The sequence below is a fragment of the Triticum dicoccoides genome, chromosome 7A, assembly GCF_002162155.2.
Source record: "Triticum dicoccoides isolate Atlit2015 ecotype Zavitan chromosome 7A, WEW_v2.0, whole genome shotgun sequence".
NCBI classification, from domain to species: Eukaryota; Viridiplantae; Streptophyta; class Magnoliopsida; order Poales; family Poaceae; genus Triticum; species Triticum dicoccoides.
This window is the reverse complement of record NC_041392.1, coordinates 175,580,764-175,599,697: the sequence shown is the minus strand read 5'-3', so window position 1 is coordinate 175,599,697 and position 18,934 is coordinate 175,580,764. Positions and strand designations below refer to the sequence as shown.

The 18,934-nt window shown below is 49.3% G+C and overlaps 3 protein-coding genes across 4 annotated transcripts; 2 read left to right on the top strand and 1 right to left on the bottom strand.

Moving 5' to 3' along the window:
* The first annotated feature begins 390 nt into the window (after positions 1–390).
* Positions 391–5,283, top strand: LOC119330453 (signal recognition particle 9 kDa protein). Of its 2 annotated transcripts, none has more exons than XM_037603562.1 (4): positions 391–617; positions 713–781; positions 4,707–4,800; positions 4,914–5,283. In XM_037603562.1, exons 1-4 carry the CDS (start codon positions 546–548, stop codon positions 4,967–4,969), a joined length of 291 nt encoding a protein of 96 aa, XP_037459459.1. In that variant the 5' UTR covers positions 391–545; the 3' UTR covers positions 4,970–5,283. The 2 variants fall into 2 exon arrangements, with proteins under 2 accessions (XP_037459459.1, XP_037459458.1); XM_037603561.1 differs by having other exon boundaries at positions 401–617; positions 4,893–5,283.
* A 5,195-nt stretch (positions 5,284–10,478) lies between these two features.
* LOC119330907 (endoglucanase 17) lies at positions 10,479–14,517 on the top strand. The gene is made up of 5 exons (XM_037604043.1): positions 10,479–11,235; positions 11,469–11,723; positions 13,449–13,563; positions 13,670–13,833; positions 13,916–14,517. Exons 1-5 carry the CDS (start codon positions 10,612–10,614, stop codon positions 14,267–14,269), a joined length of 1,512 nt encoding a protein of 503 aa, XP_037459940.1. The 5' UTR covers positions 10,479–10,611; the 3' UTR covers positions 14,270–14,517.
* Positions 14,518–15,475: 958 nt separating this feature from the next.
* LOC119330868 (uncharacterized protein At3g17950-like) lies at positions 15,476–16,885 on the bottom strand. The gene is made up of 2 exons (XM_037603999.1): positions 16,465–16,885; positions 15,476–16,382 (listed from the first exon to the last, which is right to left on the bottom strand). The coding sequence occupies exons 1-2, from the start codon at positions 16,843–16,845 to the stop codon at positions 15,861–15,863; spliced, it is 903 nt and encodes a 300-aa protein (XP_037459896.1). The 5' UTR covers positions 16,846–16,885; the 3' UTR covers positions 15,476–15,860.
* Positions 16,886–18,934: the final 2,049 nt, after the last annotated feature.

Below are 18,934 nucleotides of genomic sequence, written 5' to 3'. Positions count from 1 at the left end.
GTCCTAATGCTCGCATTTATTTCTGGATTTATTTTTGGATTTTCCGGCGATGCGCATTCAGTGGGAGGAGACGTTCCCATCGACGATGAGGTGCCTACAGTGACTTCGTAAATTTCAAGATGATATGCCGGCTCAATCTTTCGAAGATGCTCATAGAGATAGGGTGTGTGGGCGCGTCATAGGGGTGAGTGTATGCGCTTGTATATGAGCGCTTTGCGTATATACTGTGTTGAAAAAAAAACTTAGCATGAACCGGACGATGACGCAGTGGCTAGCTGCAGTGCGCTGCAACTGAACGATCGGGCTTGCTATGAGCGAGATATAGCCTTGCGAAAAAGGACTGTCCGTCTGGGTCGGCCGTTTTTTTTTTTCTCGTTCCAAACACAAGCTCAGCCCTGGACCGGACCCAAGGGAAGGGAGCAGTCTAGCGAACGCAGCCCTCTTCAAAGCGCGGCAGACTCCTCCCCGCAAACCCCCAGATCCCGACGAGACCACGCCACAGCGCGGCGAAGCCCTAGCCTCCGGCCAGCGCCGCCGCCGCAGCGATGGTGTACTTCGACTCATGGGACGAGTTCGTCGACCGGTCCGTGCAGCTCTTCCGCGCCGACCCCATCACCGTACGCCGGGACCCCATCCCTCCTTCCCCGATTCCCCCCTCGTCCACCCATGCCCGCATCTCGATCTAACCCGTTATCCGTTGCCCATGTGTCAGACTCGCTATTGTATGAAGTACCGGCACTGCGACGGGAAGCTCGTGCTCAAGGTCACCGACGACCGCGAGGTACGGCGCCCAGGCTTCTTGTTGTGCCCAGATTTGGGGATTGCTTCCAAATTAATGATCAGGAAGTGTGTATTTTAGGTCCCGATCACGCGTGTCACTACGATATGCATGTTACAACTAGGAATTGAGCCGATCGAGCGTTCTTGTATTTCATGCATCGAGTGAGATGGTTCACTGTTGCTTATTGATTTGTGTGACGTAGCATATCTTGGTATAGTATCAGTGGCTCGATAAAATACTACGGTAGTTAGATATTTCAGCATTAACAGAAAACAAAACTGATCTCTGTTTTGAGCAGTTCTGATTTTACACCAATCGGGTACATTTATATTTTATCTGAAGTTTACTTTCAAGTCAAGAAAGATAGTGAGATGCTAATTACAACTAAATGTCTGCTTGATATCATAAATGCAGGAGATTTTGCGATAAGTGCCTAGCAGCCATTAGCATTAGTTCACAGGAGTTAGTAGGTACACTAGTGTGGGTGGACATGTGCGCCCTAATTGAAGCAAATCATTGCTGTGCATGAAGAAAGTACTCTTGTGCCCACTAGTAAGTTTGTTTGTTCCTGGATGAATGTGAAGCGAGGAAAATAGATAGTGCAGACTGCAGAGTACATGTTTAGTTATATGGATTTGAGCAAGTGGCATTCTGCTGACTTTATCTGAAAACCGCTTAATTTTGTATACACCATCCCTCTCCTGGCTTCATCTAGAAAACTATTTAGTTTTGTATGTATATCATCATATGTGGATTTGGTATGTGATTAGCTCAACACTGAAGGGCGATTTTGTTGAGCTCAAACTTAAATGCTTTTGTTGGGGAACCCGTAGGTAGTGCAGCCGAAACATACACTGGTAAAATACTGCAGCCTCTGGACATTCATGTCTCGAAACCGACTCATAAGTTATATCTTAGTGTACTTAAGATATACTGATATTTTTGTTAGTACTAAATTTTCACATTGACTCAATAAAGGTTTTATATGCAACGAAACTGTCCACACTTCATACTGCTGGTGCTATCTACTAGTTGCTTCAGTACTCTCCTAGTCGACATATTTGCTTTGGAATATGATGTAACCATATAGTTGTGCATCTGGAATATTTGCTTCAGTACTCTCCTAGTCGACATATTTGCTTTGGAATATGATGTAACCATATAGTTGTGCATCTGGAATATTTGCTTCAGTACTCTCCTAGTCGACATATTTGCTTTGGAATATGATGTAACCATATAGTTGTGCATCTGATTGCACCCAACGGTTCTGGAAATCATAAACATTTGTGTAGCATTTTTTCATGGTTCGACATTGCATTGCTTCAACGAGGATTTGCATATTATTTCAGTGAAGAAATCACTTCCAGATGAAATATTTGAATTTCTATAATTATATAGGCACGCAAATCAGCTTACAGCTGTACCTTTTAGCACATTCAGCATAGAGGGCCCATTGTGCTAGGAAATGCTGTAGATACCATTGGATATCACTTTCTGTGCAGAACTTAAAAAATGTGCTGTGAGGGAAATTTTGGTTTACATTACTTCCTAAGCATCGATCAAACTATCTATTCATTCTTATTTGATGAAACTGTAGTTGAATGTTTTGTCTTGTTGTGATGGATCGACTTAATTGACTTTTCTTGTAATCCTTTAAGCCATGTGGTGAATAATCGTCCAATGTACTATTATATCGTATTCATAAAATCTGGATATTTCCCCCCTTAAGTTCCATGATTTGTGTTGTTAAATGCAGTGCTTCTTTACTGGTCATCATGTCAATCCTATTATATGCATGTACCTGCCTTGAAAAAACAAAATGTGATATGCATGTATCTGCCTTTACTGTTGGGGAACCCGTAGGAGGTGCAGCCCAAACATACACTCGTAAAATACTGCAGCTTCTGGGCACACATGTCCCAAATCTGAGTCATAAGTTATATCTTAGTGTACTTAAGATATTCTGATATTTTTGGTAGAGCTAGATTTTCACGATGACTCCATAAAGCTTTTATATGCAACTACACTGTCCACACATCATACTGCTGGTGTTATCTACTAGTTGCTTCAGTACTCTCCTAGTCAACATATTTGCTTTGGAATATGATGTAACCATATAGTTGTGCATCTGATTGCACCCAACGGTTCAGGAAATCATAAATATTGGTGTAGCATTTTTTCATGGTTCGACATTGCATTGCTGCAAATGATTGAATTTGCATAATAGTTCAGTGAATAAGCACTTCCAGATGAAATATTTGAATCTCCACAGTTATATAGGCGCACAAGTCAACCTACAGCTGTGCCTTTTAGTTGACAACAATAGCACATTCAGCATAGAGGGCCCATTGTGCTAGGAAATGCCGTAGATACCATTGGAAATCACCTTCTTGCGGAACTTCGAAAATGTGCCGTGAGCAAATTTTGGTTGACCTTACTTCCTAATCATCAATCAAACTATATTCATTCTTGTTTGATGAAACTGTAGCTGAATGTTTTTCTCTTCTTGTCATGGATCGTCTTAATTGACTTTTGTTGTAATCATCTGCTGGTATTATGTTATATTCGTAAAATCTATATATTTTTCCCTGTAAGTCCCATGATTTGTGTTGTTAAATGCAGTACATCTTTAACGGTCATCATGTCAATCATATTATATGCATGTATCTGCCTTGAAAAATGTGATATGCAGCTCTGCATTTCTTTATCTATCCCTTCTATGTGATTTTAATGAGAGGTCGATGTGAAGTATGACATCCAAAACCTGGATTAAATATAAGCATGTCTGCATTTTGTAATCCAGATTCCTAGTCACTCGCTGATTGTGGTGGATTGGTTTTTAACTTTGCACTTGCCTATTACCTTTTCTAGATTGAAAGCCATCACTGTAAAAATGCGATGAAAAAATACTGTCGGGTTATTCTTGACTACAGTGTTATGCAGCAACATTGTGTTGTACTCCCTCTGTCCCTCAATATAAGAATATCAAGGGACAGAGACAGTATGTATTATGACTATAGAGTCTTGCAGTTGAATGAATCGGCTAGGATTTTGTATGTCACCGTGATCAATCTTCTGCGCTCACCGTAATTCTGACTGTGAAATGAAATGTGAAATAGTGGCTATATTTAAATGAATGTAAAGTCTGAAATATAATGTTTGTAATATAGTGTTGCTCTTGTTTATTTGTTCTTTTGTTAAGATTAGTACATTATCACCTATATTCGACCCAACCTGTAATTAGATAGCCACTTAAATTGTGAACCGATTTCGTTTTATGCTATACAAAGAAAACGTTAGAAAACTCAACTATTACCAATCTATTGGCTCGGTTGGCATTGTGGTGTTATAGGCTAGGTGCCAAATATGTGTGCTAGGTGCCAAATATGTGTACCAATCTAGCAACAATAGCAGTTGTCAGATGTAACGTGTACTTTTGATCCATCTTAGACTTAACCTTATTCTTTCCAGAAAGTCAAACAATACGCTTCCGTTTGTCTGTTCTCTTGCCATGCAGTTGTTAAGTTCTATAGCGAAAGCTCCCAGTTCTTTCTTTAAAATTTATTGCTTGCCCAGTGTTAGCACGAGCAGCTTGTTCCCACTGGTTTCTTCTTTTCTGGTATTTGTGATGGGGTCAGCAATGTTGTGCTATGGTGCTAAAGCACAGCATCATAATTTCATGGGTCTCTTGCCTACATTGCGGATTCCCGAATAGAGGTCTTGCTTCCTGCTTGTTTCTTATAGTTATAAGAGCGACCGTGTGCACTTTGTCTTGGTTAAACTGATAAAAGTGGAGAATTGTATGGTGTGCTGTCCTTGATCAACGCCTGACTGTTCTGATATTAATGCGGGAACTGCTTGTAGTTTAAACTTTGATTGAAGTAAAGCAACCCTGCTCTGCTGACTGTATGTGATTACTTTGCAGTGCTTGAAGTTCAAGACGGATCAAGCTCAGGACGCAAAGAAGATGGAGAAGCTCAACAACATCTTTTTCGCTCTCATGACTCGTGGACCTGATGGTATTTCCCAACGTTTCTCCTTGGTTATGGCTATTGCGTCTAAGCCTCGAATTTTTGCACTAATTTGGATCCCTGACCTTTCCATGGTGCAGCTGACATAAGCGAGGTTTCAGGGAAGGAACAAGCGGAGCAGCAGCAATCAAAGAAGGGACGGGGCAGGAGGCAGTAGTATCATGCTCTGGATTTCTTTCAGAAAGATCACAACTGGGAGTGGTGGGTGGATATTTTGATCGACTCCTGTTAAGCCATGTTACAACTGTGAGTGGTGGGTGGTCTAAGAGTGGCGAGTAGTTTTCAAGACAATGTGCGAGCCATCGTTGGATCCTTTTCCTGGCACAGAACCGCGAATTACACTTACCCACACAATCATGGTTGATGAGACAAATCAAATCTTTGACCGTCTGCGTGTTTTGTTGATGAATCATGGTTGACAAGACAATCAAATCATTCCCCGCCTGCGTGCTTTGGTGATGATTTTTCGTTCAGGAATATGGCAAAATGTTTTCTTGAATCCATCAATACTTATGCGTTGCGCACTGGTGTGGGATATCACACAAGGTACAACGCTGCGGATCTTGCAGTGACGGTGGGGTTGATGATGATGCAGTGATAGCAGGGCCGGTTGATGTTGCCGTCTCTGGCAGGTAAAACTGTTTGTTCGGCGCGGGGAGGGTCTGGACCATTCATGTGCTTCACTAATGGCTGGCTGGTTGGTTTGTTCCTTGTTTCTTGGATTCATTCATCGCATCAGGGGCACGAGAACGTGCCCGTCGTGCGCTTCGCGGATTCCGCCTTGAATCTTATCTTGTTATTTTGTTGCCATGTTCTGTCTTAGCCACCACCATGTTAAGTTGATTCCCATGGTCTGTTGCCGCCTATTTGGAAAGAAAAGAATGCTGCTGGTAGTGCTCTAGAATTCAGATTACTAGAGAAATGACAGGAAAGGTTTGGCAGATCCATGGAATGCATAGGATGCGAGTGATGAACATGGGAATCGGCTCAAATTTTACAGTGCTGAAAAGTGTCTTGGCGCGCAGGCTTTTATGGCCTCCGTGTGTGTGTGTTCTCCCTGACACCGCCGGTCAAACTATTGTTGCCCTGAAGGCCCGAAGGCTTTTTCAGCAGATGGAAGCTTTCTAGGAGGAGCTCTGCAGCTGCTGCCGCGCTCTTCTTTTTTTCCCGCCCAGTAGTGCCCTTGACAAGAACAAATGTTAAAGAGCGTAAGCCATTCGATTGCCCGCTGGATAAACATTGGATAAAGAAAGTGGCTCTGTTCCTTCGGTTAAATTTACACCAACACGTACAAAAAGGTTAGCCTCGGGGCTCAGTTTTTCCGTCTCCATGCTCAGTGAACGCCATGTTCCCCAGCAAACGAAAGATTCGAAAACGCAGCTGATGATAAGACCAAAACGTTTGCCCTCCTGTCAAAAAAGGGCACCGATCGATCGATTCTCCCGTCGCCTTTTTACCTCCCCGTGCCCCCTCCGTCCCGTGCATCTCCGCCCCATGCGGTGACTTTTCCGGGCGAAATCATGGCCGGACGGAGAGGCTTTTTCACCCCTGGTTTTTACCCCTTGCGGGCTTGCGGCCTGGAAAGAGAAAGGGCGGGAAGGATGCATGTCGCCTCGGTCGGCCGCGATGGTGCATGCTAGAATCCGCCGGACCAGAACGTGCCCGTCGCCATCATCACCAGCCGTCCCCGTCCGGCGGGTTCTACGGCCGGCCGTACGTACGCGGCGTCTTCAATTACGATTAGAAATGATCGTTCGTTTCTTACCGCCCACCCGTACCCATCTCTCTCTACTAGGCCGGTGGTCTGCCTGCCGCTTCCCGCTGTCCTCGCCCCGCCTCCAGGCTTTAACGGCTCGCCTATCGATGACGGCCACAGACACAGTTACTGCCGCCTGCATCAAGTGGCTGTGGACGTGGCGGCTCCCTCCATGCGTGACGGGCATAGAGTATGTGCTGCTGGTGTGGGCCGTCATCTCCTCTGCTCGTGTTACAATATTAGTACAATGTTGGTCGTTGGAAACAGAGATTTTGCAGGACAAGTTTTTATTTCTCGTAAAAGTTCAGAAAACAACGCACTAGTAGTTGTTTGGACGACCCACCCATGTGTTGATGCGTATCTACACTGCTGACAGAGTCTAAATCAAACGAGTGGTGGTACGTACACGGTAGCAGGCGCAGCCCATATTTAGAAACAAGTACTACTACACGTCTCCCGCCATTACTGCATGGTTACGGGCTTACGGCAGGGCAAGCGTATCTCCCAGTACCGCACGCCACTGCTACAGCAGCAGCAGCTACCGGCTTACCGGCGCACGAGTACACGGCAACCACCTCACCGCACGGGCAAGCAAGCAACCACGGTCCACGGGCTGATCGGCCCGGCGCCGCATGGTAGGCAGTGGTTAAGCAGCGTCGATCGGCGCCGCCCGCGACGGCGTCCGCTAATGTCGCTACGGCCATGCGCAGGTACGTGCTCCTGTATGGACCGATATCGTCCTCTGGTAACATGCCTACCCACGCCCCCTCCTCCCATCACTTTCGATCGCCTCCGCCGATGGCACGTGAGATCGCCGGCGCCGGGGGCCCTCCCCTCCCCTCGTCCCGTCACATCCGGTTGATGCTGCCCCAGGCTAGGCTCCGGGGCAGTGCTGCTTTCGGCTCTGCCCGTGCTACGCCCCGTCCATGCACCGGCCGGCGGCGTTTGGTTGCTTGCTTCGCGGCAGCGATGGCGTTCACGACGAGTACGACTGCACGGAAAGAAGGCATTTAAAAAATATCTATTCATAATATCGAAGATGAAATGCGGATGCAAGGCGCGATCAACTCGAGGAATCGAGGATGCACACAGCCAAATGAAACAAGAACATGAGAGTAGAACAAGATCTAAGGCACGCAGTAACCAACAGCAGCATCGACCACTATTGTGACAACACATATTTGCAAGAAGGTTGTTCAAAAGCAACGCCTTTAGAAAGACGAGGACACGCAAGTGTTATCGTTGCCGGATTCAGTCAAAGACTAAATCCTGAGCTTTCATCCTAAGAGCAGAACGAAGCAAAATTTCATGTAATGCCTTCAACAAGATAATAATGTCGAAACACCGCCATTGTCAGGTATGACTGCCACCAAAACGAGCCCACGATGTATTGCCGCATCCGCTTGACCACTACCTTCATTCCTTCTATCCTTGACAATGCCGACGAGACCACTCTGGGAACGAGAATGTGCATCTCATGTGCAAGGACCATGAAACATGACATCTCAAAATGTCTTCAGCTAGAATGTTGGGGTTAACAACCACTGCTCATGCGCACAATTGATCAACGCAGCCAAAAGTTGTACTCGTATGAGCTTGATGACAGACAACGATGCGATTGTCAGGCACTGTCGAAACCCATGTTAAGGGCCAATCCGGCAGACTCATGTCGTCCTAGCCATCAGCTGATGGCGAACTTGGGAAAATGAATCCCTTCAGTTGTCCAGCTGCACTTGTGGCTGCGCACAACCCTGATATGCAATATCCTGTCTTAAATCAGGGCATAGTCGAACCGCAGGTGACTGCCGCTGCCGTGGATGACATCTCCGTCTTCGATTCTTTAACCACCACCGCACATATCGTCGCGGCCATCATTGCCTGGATCCATAGGCGGGTGTCAGGCTGCTCTCGCAGCCGTCGCAACCAAGCCACCACCAAAAAGATCCGGGGCTATCGTGACGATTCCCAGCTCCGCCAAACGCAAGGCCATCTAGGGCCGCACCCCACTCTAGGCCAGAGGTCCCATCGGCGGAAGAGGATGAGAGCCCGCCACCGCCGTCCACCGGTATTTCCTCTGGCGGCCGTGGGCGTCTATTCGTTCCCATTATCTCAATATATAACATTAATCCATATCAAATATGACATTGCATGCTCTAAAATACCCAGAGTGGTTGTTTTATTGTTTGGTTTAACTGGATGTCGGTCGCCTTAATTTTGAAGTTGGGTCAGTCAATTCGGTGGAGCAGGAAGCAAACGACGGCGCGCGGCACCGAAACCACCAACGGCGGAGCCGGGGCGAGCGAAATTAGACCGGGGATGCAAGCAGCCTCATCCATGAATGACCCACAACTCGTGGATGCGAGTAAGAAAGTTGACCATTCAGGCTTGGAGGGGAGAGGGTGCAGGACTCGCTGGATGTGACATTCCATCTTAACATGAATTATAGACTACTCATATCAACAAGATGCACCTTCTTTTTTGGGAGCCCATCCAAAAAAACCCCTCAAAGTTAAGTGTGCCTGGCTTGGAGCAATTTGATGGTGGGTGACCGACGAGGACAAAGTGCACAAGAAAAACTAATGTTGATCTATGAGGGCAGTATAGATCCTAAGTAGTTGCACAGTGGTGGGCGGCGATGAGGGAAGGATGGGACGGTGAGGCTGGTGGTTTGGCCGATGGTCCATGGGTCGGTTGCGGAAGAAGATGAACATGAGGGCAAGAGGTTGAAGAAGACTATATGGCCATTTGTTTTACATCACACGACTAGAAACAAATTGACCGACCCAAATTATTTTTTCAGTCGACTTACCCCTAGCCAGTTTATTACTTCCTCCGTCCCAAAATAATTGTTATGCATAGCAACTTAGCCAACCTCATCGAAATGACTAGTTTATTAATTCTTATGCATATGAACTTAGCCAATCTCATAAAAAATGACCTTTGCTTTTGTTTCTTTTCACAATCGGATCATAATGCCGAGGAATTACATCCCACATTTTTCCCTAGATGTATCATGGCGTTTCATATATAGAAAGAAGGCACCAAGTATTTGATACTCCTCTATAAAGAAATATAAGAGCATTTAGATCATTAAAATAGTGATCTAAACGCTCTTATATTCGTTGATGAAGGGAGTAGTAACTAGTAAACAATAGAATATCAATATTTCTACACTTAGCTAATACTCCCTCTATAAAAAAATATAAGAGTCAGCATTTAGATCACTAGTTTAGCGATCTAAACGCTCATTTATTTCTTTACGGAGGAAGTACTATGTAAAATACTTCTACTAACTAGTCCAACCTCTTAAAATTCACCAGGGCGATCAAGAGCATCCCATATACCATCTTCCCTGAGCGCACGCGTTATCATATAAAGACATTTCATGTGAAATTCTGTAACACTTGCAATGACTATTTTGGATACTCTATTTTCTGTCCAACCAATATTTCTTCCGAATATCGGTTACGACAATGTTGGTCATGAGACTAATTTGTTGCTGGTACTTCATCTCTGATAGGTTTAAATTTTGCTTTATTGTTTCTTTGCGTCCAAAATGTTGCAAGGTTGTGAACCAATGATTGTACGTGAATACAGGTATTAGGGACAGCCGTCGAGATTCCAAGAAAAGTTATATCGACCGGTCCCAAGACAGGCATTTCTGAGGGTTTGGTACGCCACTTTCGTGCTCCCAAATGGCAATAGTCCTTCGTTGGCACCCACGGCAACGACGTCCACAAGGACCAGTTCCACCGAAGCGGCCGTCGACCTCGCCCCGGGCGCCGCAACGCTGCCACGCGCACGTGTCGCGCGGCCACTGGCTCCGTCCCCAGCATCCCATTCCCTCTCTGGCTCAGCCTCACATGGAGATGGAGCCTCGCCTCACATGCCATTAAACTTGGCCACCCCAGCCGGCGTCCTCCCCCTATTAAATCCTCGGCCTCGCCACTCCACTGCAGCAGCAGCAGCAGTCCAGCGCCCGAACCGCCGCACACACACAGCGCCAACCAACTAAACCGCCACCCATCCACGCCGGAGAAGCAATGGCGTCGCCGGCGAAGGCAATGGGTGCGGCCGCGGCCGCGGCAATGCTGCTGCTCCTGTCGACGGCGGCCGTGGCCCAGGCCCAGCACAACTACGGCGACGCGCTCCACAAGAGCATTCTCTTCTTCGAGGGCCAGCGGTCCGGGCGCCTCCCGCCGGACCAGCGCGTCCGCTGGCGCCGCGACTCGGCCCTCAACGACGGCGCCGCCGCCGGGGTGGACCTGACGGGCGGGTACTACGACGCGGGCGACAACGTCAAGTTCGGGTTCCCGATGGCGTTCACCACGACGCTCATGTCGTGGGGGCTCATCGACTTCGGCAAGAACTTCGGGTCGCACGGCGGGGAGGCCCGGGCGGCGGTGCGGTGGGCGACGGACTACCTGATGAAGGCGACGGCGACGCCCAACACGGTGTACGTGCAGGTGGGCGACGCCTTCCGCGACCACTCGTGCTGGGAGCGGCCCGAGGACATGGACACCCCGCGCACCGTCTACAAGGTGGACCCCCAGCACCCGGGCTCCGACGTCGCCGCCGAGACCGCCGCCGCCCTCGCCGCCGGCTCCATCGTCTTCCGCGACGCCGACCCCGCCTACTCCAAGCGCCTGCTCGACCGCGCCATCTCCGTAAGACAGCCGCTCCACTCACCCCCCGTTCTCCGTTCGCTGGCTCGTAAATAAAGTGCATTAAAGCCGGCCCATTATTATGTACCCCTACCATTTCCCATCACTCGCCGTTGGTCTTCTTGGTGATAGCTTTGGTCACAGTAGATAGATGTTGCACGCGTTTTTTCCATTAGTGGCAGCAGCCCAAGCAGATGGGCTGAGTGAGTTTTCATTTTTTGGGTTGCGATGAGCAGGTGTTTGAGTTCGCGGACAAGTACCGCGGGGCGTACAGCAGCAGCCTGTACTCGGCGGTGTGCCCGTGCTACTGCGACTACGACGGGTACCAGGACGAGCTGCTGTGGGGGGCGGCGTGGCTGCACAAGGCGTCGCGCCAGCGGGTGTACCGCGACTACATCAAGAAGAACGAGGTGGCGCTCGGCGCCAGCGACTCCATCAACGAGTTCGGCTGGGACAACAAGCACGCCGGCATCAACATCCTCATCTCCAAGGTAGTATCCTCATTTCTAGAGTTAGTGCAAAGTTGTGTCTTCTATTTTGGAACGGAGGGAGTAGTAGATTACATGCATGTTCCTGTTGACTAGAGTAGGGTAGCACTCTACTACCACTTGGTGTAACACAGACTACACAGTAGGCGGAGTACTTGACTTGGACTGCATTGCTATACCGGCCTATTGTATAGGGCGTGAAGTGTAGCCAGGTACTCTAGGGCAGTGCGTCGACGCAGGGATGCCTGGCCCTGTTTTGGCCGCTTCTCGTGTGTCATTGCGTGATTCTGCCCTGCTCGTTTTGCGTACACACAAGAGCGAGAGCAACGACGACGCTAGTCTCTGGTTGCCCTGCGGCGCGCACATGCGCCCGGCTGCTTCCCGCCCTTTTTATTACCACTGCAGAGGAGCTCCGTGTGCTAGGAGAGGGCAGGGCGCTCTGCTCGCGTAGCAAAGCGAGGTCATGCATGGGCTGGAAGGCCGGCGGGGAACCTTTGCACGCGGGCTCTGCGCTTTTGCTCGGCCAGACAGACAGACATGTGGGGGCTGGGTGTGCTAGGCCGGGCCCAAAAGCAAAATTTAAAGGATGAGGAAAAAGGTCGGCTCGATATCATGTTTACTAGTGCGTAGAGCCTATGCTAGCAAAGCGCTGCGTTTCACGTCTCCATCATCTTCGCCGGATATTCCTTTGAACGTGCACGCCATGGTGGGTGCATTCTCTTGTCTGGATTAACTAGCTGTCAGAGGAACAATTGTCCCAAGGCCAGGATAGCAAAACTTAGTAGATCGTGTGGCGTACATTTGTTGGGTGATTAGGCAATGAGATCGGACATGTGTTCGGGCTGAGCATATGCCTTTGTTCTCTCCATTGTAGTATCTTATGATGCATCAATGCGACTACTTGTTTGGCGCATCAGCATGTGAGAGCTGACACGATTCTGGCCCGACTAATCACTTTGTGGCGTTCATGTGGCACTCCACATGGACGTGGCCGTATGACCTGTGATGCCTACTCACACCGTGGCAGAGTGTACTCATCACATATTCACATGCCTGGCTATATAGATTGGCGCAGCATGTGTACATTACTGGGCCCGTGCCCCATTGGAGCGTATCCTAGATTCGCACAGCACGTTGCCGGGCCTTGGTTGGGGCCAGATTCTATCTGGATAGGTTAATCAAACTCCAACAATGTTACTCTATATTTTTATCTGTAGTACGGGCAGTGATGATAGGCTGGTTAGTGGATGAAAGCAGGCAGGCGAGCATGTTTGTCTCTCAGTAGTCGTCAGTAGCAACACTGGCCCGGCCCGCCCCGGTCTGGTCTACCCATGGGGTCGTGTGCCCCGCTGTAAAAACAGGCGAGCAGGGTGGGCCGGGCAGCGCGCTGTGGGCGACTTTTCAGTGGTGTGCTCACGGGTCTCGATCGTAGCGCGATATGCCTGCCAGAACCACTGTCATTTTTCACTTATCATATCATATTAGTACTGATAAAGGGGTGTTTGGTTTCAGGGACTTTTTTATATTCGGACTAGAAAAAGTTCCTAGCAAACCAAATAAAGTGAGACTTTTTTGAGACTTTTTGCTAAAAGTCCTTAGAAGCACCTTCTTGAGAGTTTTTTTCAAAAAATCCCAGTGACTGCAAAAAGTTCTAGAACCAAACACCACGGAAGTGTTGGGTTGATTAGTGTGGTCGCTGATGGTGGGATCTGCTGTGCTGTGCCGCAGGAGGTGCTGATGGGCAAGGACTCCTTCTTCAAGTCGTTCCGGGTGAACGCCGACAACTTCATCTGCACCCTCCTCCCCGGCATCTCCAACCACCCCCAGATCGAGTACTCCCCAGGTCAGCCACCCATTGCCAATCTATTATACAATTTAGCTTGGTGTATCATGCAGTCCAGCGTGTGCAGAAACATTTCTGAACTTGACCTTGTGAAATACGGACGCAGGTGGGCTGCTGTTCAAGGTGGGCAACAGCAACATGCAGCACGTGACGTCGCTGTCGTTCCTCCTGCTCGCCTACGCCAACTACGCCAGCCACGCCAACGCGCGGGTGCCGTGCGGCGGCTCCTCCGCCTCGCCGGTCGTGCTCCGCCGCGTCGCCAAGCGCCAGGTCCGTCGCCGCCGAACCCGCCGCCGTGCTTCCCGCGCCCGAAACGCGCCGCGAAAACTAACCTCCTGTTTTGCTCTGGCAGGTGGACTACATCCTGGGCGACAACCCGCTGCGCATGTCGTACATGGTGGGGTATGGGGAGCGGTTCCCGCGGCGCATCCACCACCGCGGGAGCTCGCTGCCGTCGGTGTCGGCCCACCCGGCCTGGATCGGATGCAAGGCCGGCGCGGCCTACTACGGGAGCAGCGCGCCCAACCCGAACCTGCTGGTGGGCGCCGTGGTGGGCGGGCCCAGCAACACCAGCGACAACTTCCCCGACGCGCGGGCCGTCTTCCAGCAGTCTGAGCCCACCACCTACATCAACGCCCCGCTGCTGGGCCTCCTCGCCTACTTCTCCGCTCACCCCAACCTGCCCCAGTCCGATGGCACCGACTGAAGAGATATTGGTGGAAGTGGGCTCTTTAGCTGTGGTGGGCCGAAGAAGGAGGCCTGGTTGGTGGTCCTTGTTTTGTATGGGCTGCAGTGGGCTGATTCGTCCTGTTGCCTAGCTGCCCCTGTATTATTATTTCTACTTCTACGTGTAAAACGGATGCCGCTCCTTTCCTGTAAAAAATGGCAGGAAAAGGATCGGTCGTGCCAAGACAAGCAATCTATATCTATCTACTACGTATTATATCATCATCATCGTCCTATTGTCAAAAAATATACTATCTATATCATCATCATCATCGTCCTAGGTTTAGCATCGCATCAACTCCTCTGCCATCTAAATGGCCGCCTTCTTCCGGTTGAGAGGTCAATGTCATCGCTTCATGGTAAAACAACCAATCCCAAGAAATTTGCTGCCACCGCACGGGGCCGCACCACACACAACGATGGAAAACTCCAAGGTCAACCCCCCTTAATAAAATACTTTGATGCAACATTGCTTAGAGAACACAACTCCCTTTTCCTTTTTGGTATGATGAATCATGAAGCCAAAGAAGAATCGGCGCGCGGGAGCTCTACTTGAACATCATTCATTCCAAGCTTTGAACTGCCAGAGCGGCCATCCAATTTAAGCTTGAGGTTGAACTTACACATGTGTGACCTGGTCCGCTAGTGGACATGTCATGTGCCGCAGTGCAGGTGCCGCGTCTTTTTCTGCCCTTTGGGCCCTTGCTGGAATCTGAAGCTTTGCTTCACACCGGAAGCAACTCCGGATACATCTCCTCCTCCTCCTCCTCCTCCTCCTCATCATCATCATCATCATCGTTCGGCTGCCGCGTGGGGGCAGCAGAGCAGGCATGGCCACGGATCGCCGCTAACCTGATCCCGAGAGCGACCGACGAAGATGAACCCATGCGGCGGATCGCGTCGGCCGCCGTGCAAAGGTTCGTCCGATGGCGTCGGGGTTTCGTGTCTGCTCTCGGCGGTCAGCTCTCAGCTGGCACTCGAATCGTCGGGCGACGTGGCGTATCTTCCGTCCGTGCGATGGGATCGGGCCGCGGGCAGTGCACGGACAGGAGAGAAAATGCCACGGCGCCGCGCCTGTACTGGCGATACACTTACTGCCGCGAATCCGCGGTGCATGCATGCACGGCGGCCGCGAATGGTACATACAGACTAATACTACAAGCGACTTTACTTTGCCCACTGCAGCTTTGCGTAAAATTCTCTTATTACTTTTGGTATTTACACAAGTACGTACATAAGATAAAAACTGACGGGTGTAACAGAGAAAAATGAGCAAAGAGAACATAGCTTTGTCACTTTTGTTGCACCGCCTCCGATTCTTTTCGATAGTAAAGTAGAGCAAAAAGAGAAGAAGTGAAGCATCAGACGAAGAATTTTTGTACTGGGCCAGAGGGGGAGCGCCGAACAACGACAATTATTATTATTTAATAACGAGGGAAGGAGAAATGAAGCGGCAGAGGGAATCCGTTCCGTGGGGTGAAGAAAAGAATCATGCTGCATTCAGTCCGCTTTCACGTACGCGGCGTAAACGCCCCTCGGGAGGGGTGTTAATTGCGGGGTGCTGCCCCTGCCTACCCCGCGCCGCCGCTGCAGATGCCGGTGAGCAGCACCGGGAGCCTGGCCAGCGACGAGGACGTGGACGAGCCCTCCGCGGCCCGCTGCAGCCGCCACCTCCCGCGCTCCTCCGGCGGCGCGGCGCGCGGCTGCGGCGGGCGCACCCTCCCGTCCTCGAACAGCGGCGTCGCCGCCACCGATGGCGCCTCCGGCTCCTGCGGGCCGCCGCCGCCGCACAGGAAGTCGGCGCCGGCGTGCTGCCGCTCCATGTCCAGGAACTCGCCCAGCCTCGTCGGCGGCCCGCTGGCGTCGTCGCGGCACAGCCGCCACCAGCTCCCGCCCCGCCGCCGCCTCCTCCGTCGCCACCCGCCCGCGCGCCGCCCGTCTCGCTCCTCCGTTGCCGCACGCGTCGGCCTCTCGCTCTCCTGCCCCGGCGCCGCCCGAGTCAGCCGCCGCTGGACACCGGCGCCGCCGAACGTCGACACGCCCATCAGCGTCCCCAGCGTCGTGCTCCGGTCAGGGAAGAAAGACCCCGTCGACTGCCAACAGACCAGAACCAACAACTCCGTCAGCGCATGCAAATGGAACTAACCTCACCCAGCCAAGAAATTCGATAACTACCTCGGTGTCGAGGTCGGAGGACGACGGCGAGGAGTCGCCGGAGGGGGAGTACGGCACCATGTCGTCGTCGAGGTCCATTGCTCGCTCCGGCGGCAAGGGGACGGAAGGGGCGAGAGGCGAGGGGCGGTGGTGATGCGGGGACGATGAAGACGAAGGGTTTATAAGCAGTTGTGCGTGGTGCTCGGCCGGGGGCAGTTGATCGGGGTTGGGGGTGTGTGGGCGTGCCGTGACGGCGACGTGGTTACGGAGTAAGGACCCAGTGCCGGTGCGGTGGTGGCTCCCTGCACTTGTCGGCGTTTGGTAACTTCTATGACTCCACAGCGCAAGTGCACGACTCCACTGTGCGCCCATATGCTGCATCAAGCCTAGGAGCATGTACATTATGCAGCCCGTGATCGATCGATGCTCCCTTGGAACATTTGGATCTCTTCTTCCATATAGGAAGGGATCTCGTGTCACTAAACCACCAGCCACTACAAAGTGTAAATTTTGCATAAAGTTCATGTAAAATTTGCACCAAGTTTCCAGCATTTCAAATGGGCGATGGGTCTACAAATTCATCTGAATATGGCTGTGGTTGACTGATAAGTGACATGAGAATGTTCGGTTTGACTAGTCGCTCTAGCAGTGCAATTACGCCACTATTGGGACAACAACTAGGTTTTGAACAGATGAACAATGCGTTGAACTGAATGTACTGTTTGTGCACTGTGAGATGCTCCATTTCCAACTTTGCCGTAGGCTGGAAAAGGCAGAAGCTAGCCCTGATGATTCGAGTTTAGTCCTGCTTTTCGTGATCGGTCATTGTCTAGTTGTCTCTTCTTTAGCGAAGATTAGCAATGTCGAGGCTCTGGATCCAATCAGCCGATTGATTGACCCGGAATGAATTTCGGTGTTGGATTTTTCAGCTCCAATCGGATTGTCCCCATGCCCCACAAAAATGTGCCCTTCTGCCCATATCCATGTCCCTATCCTATTGTTCACCGGCTGCGTGGCGAATCTAGCTTTGTTTCCTCATGAATTGAACTAGTACATACTAGCAGGCGGAAGGCGCGGCGGCACACCGTGCTTGCATGTACTCCCTCCGTTCTAAAATAGATAACCCAACTTTCTATTAAAGTTAGTATAAAGTTGGGTCATCTATTTTGGAACGGAGGGAGTATGGTCATTTTCTATTTTAACATGAGAGAAGGAATGACAATGAGTTTGAGATGCAATGATTTATTTAGAGGACGCCTTTTCATATATACTGTAATTCTTAGATTACTGCCTATCACTATTACATTTGACTATAGAAGATAAACTATGAAGCGATATGCCACAACGTTCACATGTCTCCTTTATCTGCATATTTGGATGCTCGTACAACTTCCCAGTGATCAGGGAAAGACAGAACCACTTCTTCCTCGCTCGTCGTGTGGATGATTAGCTGAACCTCTGTCTCAAATCTTTGGTTTATGGCAGTTATTATTGCTTTAGGAGGTTGCTTGGATATGAGAGAGAATGAGAGAGAGAGAGAGAGAGAGAGAGAGAGAGGTTGAACAATGAATGGATAGAGCCACATGGCACACAGTCTTGTGTGAAGCCGTGGAGGTTGCGTGACTATCAGAGAGAGTTGAACAATGAATGGATAGTGCCACATGACACACACTCTTGTGTGGAGCTGTGCATCATCCATGAACACATCTTTGAAAACAATGTTGCCCGGATTAATTGTAGCACTGTATATAGGGAAATTCAATCAATAGTGAGTGTTTCAGTAATGCAAGTAGTTTAAAGGAAACTTTAGTATTGATTAGGCAAGTGGCCTAATTTATGATCTAAACTTCAATAAAACTTGATTTAAAAGTTGTTCATTTTGTTCTATATGCCTTTTTCTATCACAACATGGCAAAATTTAGAATAATCAACGGAAAGAATCATTTTAAATTGGGGAAAGTTAAATTTGGTGTTCAGAACTTGAATATTCAGGAGAGGATTATGTTGAGTTGAAAATAATTCATTGCACCATACATGGATTGCATTAGGCCATAATTTGTTGTGTATTTAGGCCTACCCCACTGGGCCACAGCAAACTAAGTGAGTTTAATAGTGTATGCTAGGCTGAACATGCATAAAACTTTAGCATTTACGAAGAGATGGCTTAATTCAAGATATACACCAATATAAAAATTAATATAAGATTTGCCAATTTTGTAACGTATTTCTATTTAAATTTTTCCAGAGGATTGAGCAGCTGAGAGGCTGTATATCTTAGTGATCGTCTTGACGTCTCTGTTGATTGGCCTTTAAGTGCGGAGAAAAGATAAAAATAGTGTTTATCAGAATAGAAACAAAGGAGGAACTATGGAGAAAAGTGGAAAGAAGGAGTGACTATTAGCAGGCATAGAAAAGAAGATTTATTTGTTAATGATCTACTACTTTGTCGTATATGCTATTCAAAAAACTTAGTAAGTTTGAACTGCAACAT

Bases quoted from the DNA above. Each gene is read 5' to 3' on its own strand.
- LOC119330453 (XM_037603561.1), top strand. From the start codon at position 546: ATGGTGTACTTCGACTCATGGGACGAGTTCGTCGACCGGTCCGTGCAG. The intron at 618-712 runs GTACGCCGGGAC...CCCATGTGTCAG, and splicing joins TCCGCGCCGACCCCATCACC to ACTCGCTATTGTATGAAGTA. The intron at 4,801-4,892 runs GTATTTCCCAAC...TCCATGGTGCAG, and splicing joins CATGACTCGTGGACCTGATG to CTGACATAAGCGAGGTTTCA.
- LOC119330907 (XM_037604043.1), top strand. From the start codon at position 10,612: ATGGCGTCGCCGGCGAAGGCAATGGGTGCGGCCGCGGCCGCGGCAATG. The intron at 11,236-11,468 runs GTAAGACAGCCG...TGCGATGAGCAG, and splicing joins TGCTCGACCGCGCCATCTCC to GTGTTTGAGTTCGCGGACAA. The intron at 13,564-13,669 runs GTCAGCCACCCA...ATACGGACGCAG, and splicing joins CCAGATCGAGTACTCCCCAG to GTGGGCTGCTGTTCAAGGTG.
- LOC119330868 (XM_037603999.1), bottom strand. From the start codon at position 16,845: ATGTACATGCTCCTAGGCTTGATGCAGCATATGGGCGCACAGTGGAGT. The intron at 16,383-16,464 runs GTAGTTATCGAA...GTCTGTTGGCAG, and splicing joins CCTCCGACCTCGACACCGAG to TCGACGGGGTCTTTCTTCCC.